Genomic DNA, 18,242 nt, shown 5'->3' with positions numbered 1-18,242 from the left:
GCAATATAAAAATACTCCGTTACAAGTAAAAGTCCAGAATTAAAAATGTACTTGAGTAAAAGTACAAAAGTATTGTCATCAAAATGTACTTAACGTACCAAAAGTAAAAGTACTAAATGTTTGAAAATAGCAGATCTACAAGCTCACAACGCGTTGCGATGCGACGCTTTGTGAGCTTGTAGATCTGCTATTTTCAAATAGCCTATGTATAAAATAAGGCTGAAGTGGCTAATGTATGTTTCATTATATCATAATTTAAATTTGAAAAGTAACTAGTAACTAAAGTTTTCAAATAAACGTAGTGGAGTAAAAGTACAATATTTGCCTCTGAAATGTAGTGGAGTGGAGTAGAAGTAAAAGTATTGGACATTGGAAATAATCAAGTAAAGTACAAACACCTCAATATTTTACTTAAGTACAGTACTTAAGTAAATGTACTTAGTTACTTTCCACCACTGGTTGTGATGTCTCTGTCCTCTCTCCAGGTTGTTACTGTATGGACGATACTGTTCCATCAGTGTAATGTCTCTGTCCTCTGTCCAGGTTGTTACTGTATGGACAATACTGTTCCATCAGTGTCTAATGTCTCTGTCCTCTCTCTAGGTTGTTACTGTATGGACGATACTGTTCCATCAGTGTCTAATGTCTCTGTCTCTCCAGGTTGTTACTGTATGGACGATACTGTTCCATCAGTGTCTAATGTCTCTGTCCTCTGTCCAGGTTGTTACTGTATGGACGATACTGTTCCATCAGTGTCTAATGTCTCTGTCTCTCCAGGTTGTTACTGTATGGACGATACTGTTCCATCAGTGTCTAATGTCTCTGTCTCTCCAGGTTGTTACTGTATGGACGATACTGTTCCATCAGTGTCTAATGTCTCTGTCTATCCAGGTTGTTACTGTATGGACGATACTGTTCCATCAGTGTCTAATGTCTCTGTCTATCCAGGTTGTTACTGTATGGACGATACTGTTCCATCAGTGTCTAATGTCTCTGTCTATCCAGGTTGTTACTGTATGGACGATACTGTTCCATCAGTGTCTAATGTCTCTGTCTATCCAGGTTGTTACTGTATGGACGATACTGTTCCATCAGTGTCTAATGTCTCTGTCTATCCAGGTTGTTACTGTATGGACGATACTGTTCCATCAGTGTCTAATGTCTCTGTCTATCCAGGTTGTTACTGTATGGACGATACTGCAGTCAGGTGGAGGCGGCTTCCAAACACCTGGACAAGATCGCCACCATGAGGGAGGACGTCCGCATGAAGCTGGAGGTGAGAGCCCACACACACATATTATTATATTTATTATTTATTATTATGTCTTATTGTGTAAAAATGTTGATGCTATGTTGATGAATTGAATACATAGTACCACAATGGAAGTCCCCAGGACTTTTTTGATTCAATCAATAAAAAATAAGATCATCCACAGCCACTTTGTCTGTGTTTGAGTAGCCCAAAGTATAAAAGAATGGTTATACAGTAGCTAAAACTCTAACTCTAAAATGACACATATATGCGTTCCCGGATTTAATGGGTTAAGATGTTCAAGTTCAACCCGTTTTATTGTCATATAAGACTATTCTGACACTGTCAAAAGTACAGCATGTCAGTGCAAAACAAAGGACCAACTATCTCTAACTTTTGACCAAATAATAAACTAACAAGAAGACGTATAGGAAATGTAAACGATAGATAGTAACCATGGTAACCATGCATCTCTGTCATGTCTCTCTTTTCTCTGTCTGCCTCTGTGTGTCTCACTTTTTCTCCTCTTCTCTTGTCTCATCATGTATCCTTTACTATGGTTTCTCTGTCTGTCTGTCTGTCTGTCTGTCTGTCTGTCTGTCTGTCTGTCTGTCTGTCTCAGGAGTGCTCTAAGCGAGCCAACAGTGGGAGGTTCACCCTCAGAGATCTGCTCATGGTTCCCATGCAAAGGGTTCTCAAGTACCATCTCCTGCTACAGGTAGCCTGATACACGTTGTGGTGTGAGCTTGTAGATCTGCTATACCAGGGGTCTTCAACAGGGGGTCCGGGACCCCTAGGGGGTCCTCAGAGTTACTACAGGGGGTCCGCCAAATCTGTGAGTGATATGATTTTGATTTTACATTAACCACTTGAACCCTAGCATCCGCTTTTTTTCTGAGGAGAACTTTTGCCAAAAAAAATAGCAGATCTACAAGCTCACAACGCCTCGCAGCGCGAGGCGTTGTGAGCTTGTAGATCTGCTATTTTTTTTGGCAAAGAGGTATATAAGTGCAGAGAGAAAAAAAGAGCAGACCAAGTAAACAAAAAAAAGTCCAATCTGAAACACAATTTTATATAATATAGAGTAGGGGGTCCCTGCTTCATCTCTCTCTCAGCTAGGGGGTCCTTGGCCTGAAGACGTTGAAGACCCCTGAGCTATACTGTTTGCTATTTTTGAAGGGGGTTTTTTTAATTTATTTTTTAATGACTTGCCCAGAATAGGGACTCCAGGTTGAAAGTCTGTCTGTAGGTTTTATAAATATTGAACCAACCAGAGCCTATGACTATTATTATAATAACTAAATTGGATCCATTGGAACACAGGTTCATTTTTTCTTTACATTTCCTGAAAAGTTTAGTATTTCGTCTCTGTCGGGTGTAAACCTCATATGTCCAAAATTGTTACTTTCCAGGATTCAAATTCAAAATCATCAAAAGTAGCAGATCTACAAGCTCGAAAAGACGCGTTTCGAGCTTGTAGATCTGCTACTTTTGATGCTTCTGTGTGACGCTGTAGTATGATCAAGTAGTGCGTTCATTTACGAAAAAAACTCAAAAAGTTAGAATGTGGAGATAAGAGGTTTCTGACCGACAACAACGACATACAAGGTTTCCACCCGACCATGACGTATCTGACCACACATAGAATGTAGAACATGTGCATATCATGTACAGCACTCATCAGTGTGTAGTAATGTGACAGTTTCTGTGTGTGTGTGTGTGTGTGTGTGTGTGTGTGTGTGTGTGTGTGTGTGTGTGTGTGTGTGTGTGTGTGTGTGTGTGTGTGTGTGTGTGTGTGTGTGTGTGTGCGCGCGCGCGCAGGAACTAATGAAACACACCACTGGCTCTGCAGACAAGGACAACCTTCGCACAGCTCTGGATGCCATGAGAGTGAGTACAGCATCTCTGAAATGTGTGACCTTTAAATAATATGTAACATTCCTCTGTGTGCGTGCGTGCGTGCGTGCGTGCATGCGGTCACGATTATGACATTTTGCTTGATGATTAATTGTCAACTCAAATAGTTGTGATTAATTCTGCCGTTGAACATTATGTAATAAAACGTAATAAATATGACATTTCTGTTTGGCTTTAGGCTTCGTAAACAAAAGTTCCACAGGGCAGATATGACAAATAACAGACATTTCAGTCAGGAACACTCACGTCAAAGTAGATTTAACCATTTATTGCAACAAATGGAATATAGTTAAACTTGGCGTTAACTCATTCACTGCCTGAATTATTTCTGGCCGTGTTTGAACACTGCCAAGATTTTTCATTGAAAAAAAAAAAGTACTCAGGAGCCGAGATACAGAATTTTTAAGTTTTAAGTTAACAAGGAAGTGGATGGGAGTCTAGATCTTCGAAAAATCATATCTCCTTGGTCTTTGGGTGGAAAAAAAAATGGCAGGCATGGCTTATGGACAGAAGTCGTTTTAGTCGTTCTAGGCAGGGAATGAGTTAATGGCTCCGCTCTTTAACACTCGCGTCAATCGGGCCGATTTTGAGAATTTAAAGTGGATTCTCTTTTTTTTCAAGCAACTTAAAAACGGTCTCGGGGTCTCACAAAAACCTGAGTAGATGATAGAATGACCCAAAGTTTTTTTGAAAGTGAAATATCCCTTTAAACGGACCGCCTTGTTGAGGGAAAGTGTGTTTCTATAAGTATCTTACACTTAAATATGGCATTTGCATGCGTGTGTGCACGCATACGTGTGTTTGTGTGTGTGTGTGTGTGTGTGTGTGTGTGTGTGTGTGTGTGTGTGTGTGTGTGTGTGTGTGTGTGTGTGTGTGTGTGTGTGTGTGTGTGTGTGTGTGTGTGTGTGTGTGTGTATCTGTGTGTGTGTTTTCTTCCAGGACCTGGCCCAGTGTGTGAACGAGGTGAAGAGAGACAATGAGATCATCAAACAGATCACCACCTTCCAGCTGTCCATAGAGAACATGGTGAGAGCTCAGTAATAATAATAATACATAACATTTATATACTAGCGCTTTTCCAAATACTAAAAAGTTGCTTTGCAAAAAAACGAACAAAATACTTTATTAGGAAAAAAAGGAAAAGGAAAAAAACACACACACAAAAAAAATGGCATCAAATTGACAAGCTTGTAGATCTGCTACTTTTAATGCTTTTGTGTGACGCTCTAGTATGATCAAGCAGGGTGTTAATTTACGAAGTTAGAATTTGAAGATTACAGTTTTCTGCCCGACAACTGCGATATTGGATCCATTTTGAACGCAGATTTGTTTCGCCATTTCCTGATAGATAACGGTGAGGATATTTGACACCCTGTCCTTGTGTCCTTGTGTCCTTGTGTCCTATCCAGACCCAGTCTCTGGCTCTGTTCGGTCGACCCAAGATCGACGGAGAGTTGAAGATCAGCAGCTCAGAGAAAAAGTCCAAACAAGACAGGTGTGTGTGTGTGTGTGTGTGTGTGTGTGTGTGTTTAACCACTGGCACCATCAAGCTTCTGCTTTCATTATCGCTGATCTGGCGTCTGACATGTATGAATTAAGGATATACAGTAGTCCTAGGCTGTTTTTGAGGGTTTTTTTGGCCTATAAACGGCATGCCCAAAATAGAGACGTTAATATAGTGAAGTCATGTCTGGGTATACTGTTCTGTCTCAGCCATCATGGGCGGTCTGTGTATCTGGCAGTGGCGTGCACAGGCATTTTGAGGGGCAGGTGCTCAAGTAAATTATACTTTTTTTTGTTTACTTGGTCTGCTCTTTTTTCCCTCTACACCTATACCTCTTTGCCAAAAATAGCCGATCTACAAGCCCACAACGCCTCGCAGCGCGGGGCGTTGTGGGCTTGTAGATCTGCTATTTTTGGCTAAAGTTCTCCTCAGAAAAGGGATGCTAGGTTTCGAGTGGTTATGGTAAAAAATAATCACATAAAGATTTGGCGGACCCCCTGTAGTAACTCTGAGGACGCCCTAGGGGTCCCGGACCCCCTGTTGAAGACCCCTGCTGTAAACGTTTTCAAAAGGGCACTTCTTGTCAAGAGGGCAAAGGGCAGGTGCTCTAGCACCACCTAGAGTCTATCTGTGCACGTCCCTGGTATCTGGAGAAGACCAATGTGTCATATATTCTTGAGTAGCTAAAGGGGGAGGGAAAATACATCTGTCAAATGTATGTATATAGTATGTCATCAATGTGCTATCTTTTTTCCTCTATGTGTTAATAACAGTGGTGTAAAGTAACTAAGTACATTTACTCTAGATGCTGTACTTAAGTACAATGTTGAGGTACTTTTACTTTACTGGAGTATTTCCCATTTTCAATACTTTTGCTTCTACTCCACTACATCTCTGAGGAAAATATTGTATTTTTAACTTTAACTTTAACTTTTTAACTGTTCTTTAACTTTATAAAATAAAACATACATTAACCACTATTTTAGCCCTATTTTATACATGGGCTATTTGAAAATAGCAGATCTACAAGCTCACAACGCGTTGCATCGTGATGCGTTGTGAGTTTGTAGATCTTCTATTTTCAAACATTTTAGTACTTTTACTTTTGGTGCTTCAAGTATTTTGATACCAATACTTTTGTACTTTTGAACACAGGCCTTTTACTTGTAATAGAGTTTTTCTACAGTATTGATACTTTTACTGAAGTAAAACATTTGAGTACTTTTCCCACCACTGGTTAATAAGTGCAGCAGCTGTATCTGGTTTGACCGTAATCTAACCCTTTTCTGATCAGTGTTTGAATCTATTATGTATTACTTACGCTTCTTGTGCAAATCCAAATAAAATAGTGTGTGTGTGTGTGTGTGTGTGTGTGTGTGTGTGTGTGTGTGTGTGTGTGTGTGTGTGTGTGTGTGTGTGTGTGTGTGTGTGTGTGTGTGTGTGTGTGTGTGTGTGTGTGTGTGTGTGTCAGGTATGCGTTCCTCTTTGACAAGGCTATGCTGGTGTGTAAGAAGAAAGGCGGGGAGGCGTTTGAGCTGAAGGACATCATTGAACTGCAGAACTACGAACTACGAGACGAAACCGGAGAGAAGGACAATAAAAAGGTCTCTCCTCCTCTCCTCTCCTCTGCCCTCTTCCTCTTCTCTTTTCAATTGTTAATTATTATTGTCTAATAACTTATTGTGTGTGTGTACACAGTGGACCCATGTGTTTCTCTTATTGGACTCCCATGGAAGATGTGGGTACGATTTATTCTTCAAAACCAGAGAGCTTAAGAAGAAATGGCTGGAGCAATTTGAGATGGCTGTGTGAGTTCATTATTACAATATTTCTGTATTAACCAATAGTTACCGTAGTTAATATAGTTAATAGTACATTGTGTTGCAGAATAGCTTCATTACGTTTTTATCTATTTTGTGTTTCATAATAGAGCCGAGTGTTAGCTTGTACATAGAACTATAAATTGCTTTGGTGTCCGGGTAGCTCAGCACTCGCCTTTCGGCCACAATGGTGTGGAGGCCAGTGTTGATTTTGACACCAAATTTTGATTTAGTTTTAGTCATAGTCTTTTGAATAAAATTGTTTTAGTTTTTGTTTAGTTTTAGCAGACTAGTGGAGAAGAGATCCAGTAGAACTAAAAGACCAGTCATTTTACTGTATGTTTGGTTGCGCTCGGATGTTCAGCATGCAACCAAGTGTAAAATCAGTCTTTACGGTGGTCCTAATCTATACCAACGGTTGTGGTTTGTACATTGTGGTGTTGGTGCTGTAGGTCAAACATGTGTCCAGACAACTGCACGGCCAACTACCACGACTTCCAGATGCACTGCTTCGAGGAGACCACCTCCTGCAGAGCCTGCTGTATGCTGCTCAGGTACAACACTGTCTCCTCTCCTCTCATTTTTAGGTCAGGATACCAATTGTATCCAATGAGGATAGAGAACTCAGTCAGGATCAGATTAAACAAGTGGAATTGGAAGTGATGACACAAAGAAATGAGCAGACACAATTGGAACTGGAACACTATAGAATGAAGCTGATGGGTTTTTTTATCAGGAAAAAAATGGGTACTCTCTCCTGATTGGCTGACAGTTTGTCACCTACCTGAAAATGTATTTTCTGTTTGTTAAAGAGCTGGAGAGACAGAGAGACTCCTGTTACTGAACAAACACTCTATAGCGATGACTACTATCTATCACAATATAGTGCTTTAACCTTTTAACAAAACACTTTTTGTTTTAACCAAAAAATATCACTTACCCTACCTTTAAGTAAAAAATACAATTTCCATTCCATCCATTCCATGACTTACATAAATGCATTATGAATTAACTACATAAAGGAGCACTTTTCCCCATTTACGACCTTATCATCGTACAGTATTCATGTATAGGCCTTAAATGGTTGAACCAAAGCTAAATCAACGTAAAACGTAAACCCTCTCTTCCCCCCAGAGGGACGTTTTTCCAGGGCTACCGCTGTACCCGCTGTAAAATGGCCGCTCATAAAGAATGTTTAGGCAGGGTGCCCACGTGTGGACGCAACTCAGGTTGGTGTTTGGTATTGTGCGTGTGTTACAGTATTATGTGTATGTGTGTGTGTTTGTGTGCCTTTTATATGTAGTGTACATTTAATTGTGTGTGTGTGTGTGTGTGTGTGTGTGTGTGTGTGTGTGTGTGTGTGTGTGTGTGTGTGTGTGTGTGTGTGTGTGTGTGTGTGTGTGTGTGTGTGTGTGTGTGTGTGTGTGTGTGTGCGTGCGTGCGTGCGTGTGTGCGTGCGTGTCGAGGTAATTTGGTAAGACTTTACCTTAAGGTCGGGTCTATAATGCATTATAAACACATTTATAATGCATTATAATACACTTTTAAGCACTGTAACATATGTTAATGTTTATTATTGTGCATAACAACTTATAACAAGGTTTATGAAGTATTACAACTTTTATAATTTATAAGTGCTGGTCATAATGCATTATAAACTCAGTGGAACAGCACATTATAACTACCAGGTAACACTCACTTCACTTAAGATCTTTAATGCATTATAATCACATTTATAATGCATTATAATGCACGTACAATGCTTCATAACACTTGTTATTAATGTTTATAATTATGCATAACAACCTATAACAAATACACGTTATAACTAGCTAAGTCATGGTAGTTATAATGTGCTGTTCCACTGAGCTTATAATGCATCATGACCAGCACTTATAATACATTATAATCATTGTTATAAGTTATCATACTGTACGTGATTATAAACATTTATAACAAGTTTTATAATAATGCCTGTTAAGCGCATTATAATGCATTATAGACCCGACCTTTAGGTAAAGTGTTACGGGTCATTCTCGTCCCAACAGTTATTGTTTTGTGTTTCAGATCACTCAGGCACACACAAGAAGGTGAGACAGACCACAGCATGGAGTATCGTTTGTGTTTGAGGTGTATTGTATTGTTTTATTAAATCAGTGAACGTGACCCAGTGTTTCTCTCCTTTTCCTCCTCCTTCCAGAGTAAGAAGTCTTCAACACACAGACATTTAAATCTAGGTGAGGATTTTCTGTTTTTTTCTGTAAATTAACGCTCCTACTTGATCATACTACAGCATCACACAAAATCATCGAAAGTAGCAGATCTACAAGCTCGAAGCGCGGGCGTGAACCAAATGGACCCTAACGGGTCCATTTGGTTCCATTTGTACACTCTCAGAGTTAAATTAACATTGATTTTACAATATGAATCGGGGTCCCAGAGACAGAAATGCCATTAAATGGGGGTCCGTAGCCCTAATGCATGTCAAACTGGGGGTCATTGAAATTAAAATGGTTGAAAATCACTGCTAGAGAGCCATAAAAATGTTCTATTATGGGGGTCCCTGGCTTATCTTTTCAAATGGGGGTCCGCGGGCTAATAAGTGTCTATTTGGGGGTCCTTGGCACGAAAAAGTTTGAGAACCACTGTTGTAATCCATCTTTAGCCAAGTTTTTTGTTGTTGTTATTTGTCATGCTATTGCAATAACTCTCTCTTATCTCTCTCTCCCCACCTATTCTTGTCATCTGTACTACCTACCAACCTCTCTCTCTCTCTTTCCCTCTCTCCCTCCCTCTTTCCATCTAGTGTCCCTGTCTTTCTTTATACTGTACCTCTCCATCTATGCCTCTCTCTCTCTCTCTCTCTCTCTCTCTCTCTCTCTCTCTCTCTGTCTCTGTCTCTGTCTCTCTCTCTCTGTCTCAGGTTTGCCTAAAATGGAGGTATGTCAGGATTATTACGGTTTACCTCCGCCTCCCGTAGCGTTCGGCCAACCCCTCCATCTGTCCCTGGGTGACATCATTGAGCTGACAAAGGCAGAGGTTGAGCTGCCGTGGTGGGAGGTAAAACATACATGTTGTTACTGTCGTGCAGAAACCACTTACCTCCATGTTTAAAGTTTTTGTGTTTTATGCAAGTGATAATTGACGGGTCGCCGGTCATTATTGATAAATAATTGGGTGATTAGGCACCTACGCGTAGGTGCTGCCCCTCGTCACTGCCCTACAATGACGATAATTATGCAAAACTGTAAACACCAAACTGGATAGAGACAACACAAACAGATACGGATGTGATAACAGAATGTTACCTCCTCAATAATGATGCTGACAATTGTCATGCAAATCACACGCAGTGGTGGGAAAAGTACTCAAATGTTTTACTTAAGTAAAAGTATCAATACTGCAATGTAGAAGTACTCTGTTACAAGTAAACGTCCGGAATTAAAATTGTACTTGAGTAAAAGTACAAAAGTATTGGTATCAAAATGTACTTAAAGTACCAAAAGTAAAGGTGCTAAAATGTTTGAAAATAGCCGATCTACAAGCTCACAATGCGTCGCTTAGTTACTTTACACCACTGATCACACGCACGCACGCACGCACGCACGCACGCACGCACGCACGCACGCACGCACGCACACACACACGCACACACACACACACACACACTGTACATTGTTTCAGAGTGTTCTCATATAGTGCGTTTCCTGTGGTTAGTGCATGTAGGTGCAGCAGCGCTCTCGTCTCTCCGTTTCCAACTTTCGTTTTTGTAAAGCTCCTCTCCCTCCGTCTGTCTCGGCATCTCTCTCTCTCTCTCTCTCTCTCTCTCTCTCTCTCTCTCTCTCTCTCTCTCTCTCTCTCTCTCTCTCTCTCTCTTTTTTTTTTTATTGAAATTTGTATTAAGCAAAAGAATGTAAAACAACACAGTTACATTTATAATACTTTTGTCTAAAAGGTCCGGCCAAAAAAGTCCTTGCGGACTTGTTTCCGTTGGGGTCCTTGAATTCATTTCATAAACATATATATTCAAATCAATATAAAAATACAGAGAAAAAATACCACTATGTACAAAAAAAAAGCAGCATGAAAAATAAAAACGTCTGTCTACAGGGAAACTGGTACTAGCTCCTCTTTTGGCCTCCAGAAAGATGAGTTTTAGGGCTGTTTTGAATGAGCCCAGCGAACTGCATTTTTTGAGGGATGGGGTTAGACTATTCCATACCTTGGTGGCTGTGCTGTAGAAGGAGAATTTGCCCATGTTTGTTTTATGGGTGTGTGGTACCAGATTGTTGTTTACGCTCCCTCTAGTTTCGTGACTGTGGGTGTCACTAACTTTTTCGAGGTATTTATACAGATATGCGGGTATAGGGGGCATTTCGGGCAAATCTGTATTTACAAGTTTGAAGACCAGTCCCATTTTTTGTTGTTTCTCTCTCATCTAGTCCCTTTGTCACTCATCCTGCTACTCTGCAATCCCTCCTCTTTTCTCTGAACAGTATGTAAATAGACCACAATATTCTGGTAGAAAGAAAGTACTGTACTTAAGTACAATTTTGAAGTACTTTTACTTTACTCGGGTATATCCATTTTTCAATACTTAATACTTCTACTCTACGACATCTCGGAGGCAAATATTGTACTTTTTACTCCACTACAACTATTTGAAAACTTGTGTTACTATTACTTTATAGATTTAAATTATTGTTATGAAACATACATTAACCAATTAAGCCCTATTTTTTTAAAATATTTGTTTTCTATTTGCAAATAGCAGATCAACAAGCTCACAACGTGTCGTGATTGTGAGCATGTAGATCTGCTATTTTCAAAAGATATTTGACAAAATCTTTGTTTTTCTCTTTGCTGACTCTTTTATGATTGGTTACTGTGTGTGTCACTCAGGGCAGGAATGACTCTTTATGATTGGTTACTGTGTGTGTCACTCAGGGCAGGAATGACTCTTTATGATTGGTTACTGTGTGTGTCACTCAGGGCAGGAATGTGACAACTACCCAGGTGGGATGGTTTCCAGCCAATAAGGTCCAGCCCTTCGTCTCTGTAAGTACACTACCCTGTAAATGGGGGTCATCAAAATTATTGTGCTAAGGACCCCTGGGGGTCCCCGTACCCCACTTTGAGAACCAATGCTGATTTGGTTTTAGTCATATCTTTTGAATCAAATTCCATTTAGTTTTAGTCATATCTTAGTCATCTGAAGTGATTTAGTTTTTGTCTAGTTTTAGTCGACTAAATATCATAAGATTATAGTCGACTAAATCTACAGTTGATTTAGTCGACTAAAATGTATTTTGTATGGCGTCGTAATGGCTGATTTTACACTTGGCTGCATGCTGAAAATAGCAGATCTACAAGCTCACAACGCGTCGCGCTGCGACGCGTTGTGAGCTTGTAGATCTGCTATTTTCAGGGCGCAACACCCGAGCGCAACCAAACATAAAATGACTTGTCTTTTAGTTCTACTGGATCTCTTCTCCACTAGATCCCTCGCTAGCATTTTAGTCTAGTTTTTATTTTTTTATGAAATTCTCAATATATTTAGTTTTCATTTAGTTTTCTCCAGTGAAAAAAGGCAGTTGACGAACATTTTTCGTCATAGTTGTAGTCGACGAAATCAACACTGAATTACACACTCCGTGAAGCCTTGAATTCATGAAGGTTTTTTTGTGTACTCCTTTAACCTCTCCAAGTAGGATTGTAAACCTGCTTTGACCTTTGACCTCTAACCTCACTGTGATCTCCTCCCCCCCCCTCAGAGGTCGACGCCCACCCTGACCGGCTTCCTCTGGTAGGTATCAATAATAACAGCTTTATATAAGAGGATGTTCACACAAAAACATGTCCAAATACCAGAGGACAGAATAAGTCCAGAGCTGAGCGTTGCTCTACTGTCAATAGATTAACTCATTCAATCCTGGAACGTGTCTGTGTCATTTTAGATTTCTTTGGCTGTTCAAAAATAGCAGATATACAAGCTCATAGCACGTCGCCGAGTGCCACGTTATGAGCTTGTAGATCTGCTATTTTTGAAAAAAAAAAAATCTTTGAATATATATATATATATACATTTTTAACTCAAATCTTTGCTTCTGGGTGTCCCTGGAACACCCCAGAAATTCTCTCTCCTGATTGGATAAAATTGGTCATCCCAGCTTAGAAAAGGTATTTTCTGTTTACTAAAGAGCTGGAGAGACCCCTGTTAATGAACAAGCAGTCGATTCAAAATACTATCGGAATGTAGAGCTACAGTATTTAAAACTTACTTTAACACCTTTAAGTTCCAAGATACTACAAATGGCAGAAAGACATTATTGTCCCCCCTGTACTCCTATAGGTTTGCTGGGAACATGGACCGCACGGCCGCCAAGAACCTCCTGATGTCGCGCTCCGACGGAACCTTCCTGGTCCGACAGAAAGACGGCGGAGAGTTCGCCATCAGCCTCAAGTGAGTCAGACTGCATGAAACTAATCCACATTATTAGGCAAAAGAATGTAAAACAACACAGTTACATTTATAATACTTTTGTCTAAAAGGTCCGACCAAAAAAGTCCTTGCGGACTTGTTTATGTTGGGGTCCTTCAATTAATTTCATAGACATATATAGTATCAACCAAACAGTTCAAATATCAACATAAAAATACAGAGGAAAAAATACCACTATGTACAAAAAAAAACAAAAACATGAAAAATAAAAAATATATACAAAAAAAGGGGGAGGGGGGTCGTCTCTCTACCGGGAAACTGGTACTACCTCCACTTATGGCCTCCAGAAAGATGAGTTTTTAGGGCTGTTTTAAATGAGCCCAGCGAACTGCATGTTTGAGGGATGGGGTTAGACTATTCCATACCTTGGTGGCCGTGTGCTGTAGAAGGAGAATTTGCCCATGTTTGTTTTATGGGTGGGTGGTACCAATCTGAACTCTAGTCTGAACAGGGTCTATCGCCTAGCTAGCTCACAGAGCACTTGAAAACTTTGAAATAATTGAGTCATTTTTTAACACAAATCTTCTCTTCCTTGGTGGTCCCTGGTACAAGATCTTTTCAACCAAATATGTCCTTGACATAAAAAGTTTGAGAATCGTTGCTATAAATCAGCGATGGGCAACTTTGATGATGGAGAGGGCCATTATATTTCCACACTCTCACTCCAGAGGGCCACATTGTATATACTGTCATATATTTGGTTGAAAAGATCTTGTACCAGTGACAAGATCTTGTACCAGGGATCTTGTACCAGGGACAAGATCTTCCCGACACGTCTTATCTCCGCATTTTAACTTTTTCTGTAAATGAATGCCGTACTTCGCCATTCCATGTCACACAAAAGTAGCAAAAATAGCCGATCTACAAGCTCAAAACGCGTCGCACTGCGACGCGTTTTGAGCTTGTAGATCTGCTATTTTTGCTATTTTTGAATTGGAATCCTGAAAAGTAACATTTGTGTTTAATTTCAAATGCATTTAGTTATACTTATGTTAACTTCATAGAACTTAAATACTGTAGAAATACATTGGACATAAACAAATATACAGTATAAGATTTTAATACTAGTCATTAAGCTACTAATATAGACTGAAGTAAGTAAAGCGGGTCATGTTTGCATGTTTGGAATTGTAACAGCTGAAATCAATAATATATCAGTATTCCGATATTAACCTGTGGGCCGCATTAAGTGAAGGTGGGGGGCGCATGTGTGCCCCCGGGCCGCCAGTCGCCCATATATGCTATAAATCATCCTTGCTTGCCTTAGTTGTCTCTCATTCAAACGGACGTTGTTCTCCCTCCAGGTTCAACCAGGACACCAGACACATTAAGATCACCTCTACCGGGGGACTGTACCGCATCAACGACAAGAAGGCCTTCAAGGGAATCGTTGTAAGTGTCATGGATTCAAGTCTTCAGCATGTCTTCTATATGACAGCAATGTGGCGCACTGAAAATAGCAGATCTACAAGCCCGCTGTGAGCTTGTAGATCTTCTACGGTAATTAGCCTAGCTATTTTATAAGATGACAGAGTATTTGAAGTGGTCGAACCAGCAATAGAATACATGTTTAAAAGCATCGCAATTTATAAAAGCATAAATTGTAACTCAGAGTCAGTGTACAAATGGAACCAACATGGACCTGTAAGGGGTACATTAACTACACTCTTAAAGGGATTCTAGGCAACATTAAGCCTAAATAAAAAAAATATATATATATATATTTTTTGCATTTTTCCCCCTCTATCAGCCACTATATAATGACGCTGGGGTGTTTTCCTGCATTGAAACACAGTCCTCTTTCTGAAATCCGTATTTTCCCTACTGTTTATGTCGTAAATTAACGCACGCATGTGCGCGTCCGTGTCTGTGTGAACGTTTTACTTCCGTTTTCAAAACGCTCTCAAACTTCGTTTTTGAGGCACAGAATTTACTTTTAAGATAGCGTTTGGATAGAATTTAGTTGTTTAACTTCATATATGTGGTCAATTTATCATGAAAGAGCCTATTTAAAAATAAAAATTCAGAGAACCAGCAGGGGCGGGCAGTTCCGCAAATTATATCCGAATAAAGCAACCTATTTTCGGCATGGCCCCTTCAGAAGTTCCCTTAGCTCTATGGAAGTCCCTCCTGTGTCACCCCCTGGTCAATGCCTTTAATGTTAAGTTTTCACACTCAGGATTTGACAGTGTAAGCTCCATTTCTCTCTCCATCTTTGTTCATTTATTTACGCGACCACCACACATCTTGTGCTCTCCGTCGCTGTGATCTCTTGACCTTCCCTCTGGCCTTCCTCTGGTCTTCTAGGAGATGATAGAGTTCTACCAGAGGAACTCGTTGAAGGAGTACTTCAAAGAGGTGGACACCACCCTGCAGACGCCCTACAAGCAGCCGGAGCAGAGCATGGCCCCCAGTCCCAACAACCCCCTTTCCCCACGTGAGTCTGCCTCTTTTATCCTGACCAAAAGTAAAGGTAAAAGTAGCAATTCTACAGTTTAGAAATACTCTGTAAGGAAAAGTGAATGGCAGTGGCGTGCACAGACATTTTGAGGGGCAGGTGCTCAAGTAAATTATACTTTTTTTTGTTTACTTGGTCTGCTCTTTTTTCCCTCTACACCTAGACCTCTTTGCCAAAAATAGCCGATCTACAAGCCCACAACGCCTCGCAGCGCGAGGCGTTGTGGGCTTGTAGATCTGCTATTTTTGGCTAAAGTTCTCCTCAGAAAAGGGATGCTAGGTTTCGAGTGGTTAAGGTAAAAAGAAAAATCATATCACATAAAGATGTTGTCGGACCCCCTGTAGTAACTCTGAGGACCCCCTAGGGGTCCCGGACCCACTGTTGAAGACCCCTGCTGTAAACTAAAAAAAAGGGCACTTCTGGTCAAGAGGGCAAAGGGCAGGTGCTTTAGCACCACTTAGAGTCTATCTGTGCACGTCCCTGTGTCTCTTCCGTATTGGTGTCAATGTAAAAAATCTCAGGCTGGCCCCTGGCAAACGTATATTCTCTCGCCCCTGGCCACTCCGGCCGCGTGGAGATACTGGATCACCAGTAATTATATGCATGACAATACATCTATCACAATGAGCATTCGGATGGATGGATGTACAATAAACAATGAATATGCGTCTGTATACATATATATACTTTATTATGTACGGCGTCAACCTGCCCTGTTATTGTGTATCGCCCGCGTCCAGCAGGGGGCAGCGCCAAGATGTTTGGCGTGGCGAGGGCCAGGTACGACTTCTCGGCCAGGGACCGCACGGAGCTGTCTCTGCAGGAGGGAGACACCATCAAGATCATCTCCAAGAAGGCTCACAATGGATGGTGGAAGGGAGAGGTGTACGGGCGGGTGAGGAGAAGGATTGTTTCTCGCACGCACAAGCACACGCACACGCACACGCACACGCACACACACACGGTTTGATGTCTTAAAAAACACTTGAAACCTTGTTGCATCCCTTACACACTTCCATGTGTTTCTCCAGGTGGGTCTGTTTCCAGCCAACTACGTTGAGGAGGACTATTCTGATTACTGCTGACACGACTGCAGGGGGAGGCATGTGTATATATATATATATATACTGTACATATACAGTATACACACAGTACAATCTGTGTAACATCTAAAGGGGCATTCAGGCATATCGTGTGGAAACCTCATGTCCGAAACTGTTTAGTCAATTTAATTGACTAATCTTGAATACATTTAAGTATTGTTTTGACACAAATCTTCTTCTGGGGGTCCCTGGCACAAAATCTTTTCAGATGGGGGTCCGCGCCCAATTACATGTACATTTTGAGGGTCCGTGACATGAAAAAGGTTTGAGAACCACTGCTTTAGTGCAACGGTTTCTGAGAGAGAGAGATATGTGGGGTGACACTTACACTGTCCACTGCTGTGAATAAATCTAGTTTGTTCAACAACTGACCTCAACTCATTTTTGTATTTTTCCGTAAATTAACGCCCCAGCATCACTCAAAAGTAGCAGATCTACAAGCTTTAAACGCGACGCGTTTTGAGCTTGTAGATCTGCTACTTTTGTTATTTTTTTTATTTGAATCCTGAAAAGTAACAGTTTTAGCTATGAGGTTTCCACCCCACACGTTATCCCATTATACATTTCAACTGTTCTATTTTATAACTACACTCTTGTGAGATTTTGCTAATATAGCAAAAGCTCAATGTATTAAAAAGAAAAAAAGGTAATTTAAAGTTTAATTGTATCCATTTGTTCAAAGTCCTCTTCGCTTTCCAACTGTCAATTTCAATAAAGACATTTGATATAATAGGTGGTTTTACTGCCCAAGAACACAGCAACTATGGACCTGATGGTATGAAAAGAACTGTACTTCTCCGAAGAAATGTAATCCATTCAGACATATTGACTCTTGGGGGGTCCCCAGATGATTAGCTTAATGTGCAACATTGTTTTCTCACTCAGCAATGACTTTTTAAAATGAAAAAGAAATAAATTAATAAGACCATCACTATGTCAAATATTACCTAAGAAAGACAAGCTAGATCAGCTATTTTCACAACATTTACCGAGTCAAACTCCTACAATTCCAAGTGCTTGTCAGGGTGGGTTCAGCTCAATGATTTGATTATTTTAGGGGTCACGGCCTGAAAGGTTTGAGAACCTCTGTCCTAGACGATATAAAATGACAGTCTTAACACCTCTAAAATGGTGTTAACTGTCCAAAGTAAATGACAAGACTGAGGTTTGAAAGACATGCGATAAAGACAAGACACTTTAAAAACTTGAAGGTATATAAATATCTTCTTTTAATTCCAAAAAAACAATATCAAAACAAAACATATGTAGAGCACATCATTAACATCACAGCTAATATATCATAGCCATCACTTTAAGATCTATGTATGCACACCTGTATAGATCATGTGTGTCTGTGTGTATGTCATCTGTTCCATAGACACACACAACATATCCTCCCTCCTTACTTATCCATTATGATGGTATCTGGGTGTTTTTCACACTGTAAGTGTGTGTGTGTGTATGTGTAGCATTGTCTCCTTGAGGTCCTCCGCTGGTCTATTGGTAATACAGCTCCCTCTGCTGGTCAGTTATTGGTAGTACAGCTCCAGGTTCATGCCATCATGGATCTCATCTGCACAAACAACCGTTAAGTACAACACTTCATAGACATAAATTTTTAGCGTGTTTTGGTTCTATATCTATCTGTCAATTCATCGATTAACCACTTAATTATTTTATAATATA

The 18,242-nt window shown here is 40.3% G+C and overlaps 2 protein-coding genes across 5 annotated transcripts in view; one reads left to right on the top strand and one right to left on the bottom strand.

The window, feature by feature from the left end:
- vav1 (vav guanine nucleotide exchange factor 1) overlaps window positions 1-16,976 on the top strand; it is a 39,235-nt gene extending 22,259 nt beyond the window's left edge. Inside the window, exons 11-29 of one of the 4 annotated variants that reach the window (XM_084043103.1) lie at window positions 1,177-1,276; window positions 1,875-1,970; window positions 3,074-3,142; window positions 4,109-4,195; window positions 4,579-4,664; window positions 6,145-6,277; window positions 6,372-6,481; window positions 6,946-7,047; window positions 7,628-7,722; window positions 8,561-8,583; window positions 8,694-8,730; window positions 9,417-9,553; window positions 11,486-11,551; window positions 12,268-12,299; window positions 12,846-12,956; window positions 14,300-14,387; window positions 15,303-15,432; window positions 16,197-16,348; window positions 16,485-16,976. In XM_084043103.1, coding sequence (XP_083899229.1) covers window positions 1,177-1,276; window positions 1,875-1,970; window positions 3,074-3,142; window positions 4,109-4,195; window positions 4,579-4,664; window positions 6,145-6,277; window positions 6,372-6,481; window positions 6,946-7,047; window positions 7,628-7,722; window positions 8,561-8,583; window positions 8,694-8,730; window positions 9,417-9,553; window positions 11,486-11,551; window positions 12,268-12,299; window positions 12,846-12,956; window positions 14,300-14,387; window positions 15,303-15,432; window positions 16,197-16,348; window positions 16,485-16,538 — 1,708 coding nt within the window. In that variant the 3' untranslated portion in view covers window positions 16,539-16,976. Of the gene's footprint in view, window positions 1-1,176; window positions 1,277-1,874; window positions 1,971-3,073; window positions 3,143-4,108; window positions 4,196-4,578; window positions 4,665-6,144; window positions 6,278-6,371; window positions 6,482-6,945; window positions 7,048-7,627; window positions 7,747-8,560; window positions 8,584-8,693; window positions 8,731-9,416; window positions 9,554-11,485; window positions 11,552-12,267; window positions 12,300-12,845; window positions 12,957-14,299; window positions 14,388-15,302; window positions 15,433-16,193; window positions 16,349-16,484 lie in introns of all 4 variants that reach the window. The other 3 variants (XM_084043102.1, XM_084043105.1, XM_084043104.1) reach the window with 3 other exon arrangements.
- Window positions 16,977-17,749: 773 nt separating this feature from the next.
- ubl5 (ubiquitin like 5) overlaps window positions 17,750-18,242 on the bottom strand; it is a 2,904-nt gene continuing 2,411 nt past the window's right edge. Inside the window, exon 5 of the mRNA XM_084081661.1 lies at window positions 17,750-18,129. Coding sequence (XP_083937787.1) covers window positions 18,086-18,129 — 44 coding nt within the window. The 3' untranslated portion in view covers window positions 17,750-18,085. The remainder of the gene's footprint in view (window positions 18,130-18,242) is intronic.

The sequence above is a fragment of the Gymnoscopelus microlampas genome (genome assembly GCF_963454915.1).
Source record: "Gymnoscopelus microlampas genome assembly, chromosome: 2".
Lineage (NCBI taxonomy): Eukaryota > Metazoa > Chordata > Actinopteri > Myctophiformes > Myctophidae > Gymnoscopelus > Gymnoscopelus microlampas.
This window is presented reverse-complemented; position numbering and strand designations above follow the sequence as displayed.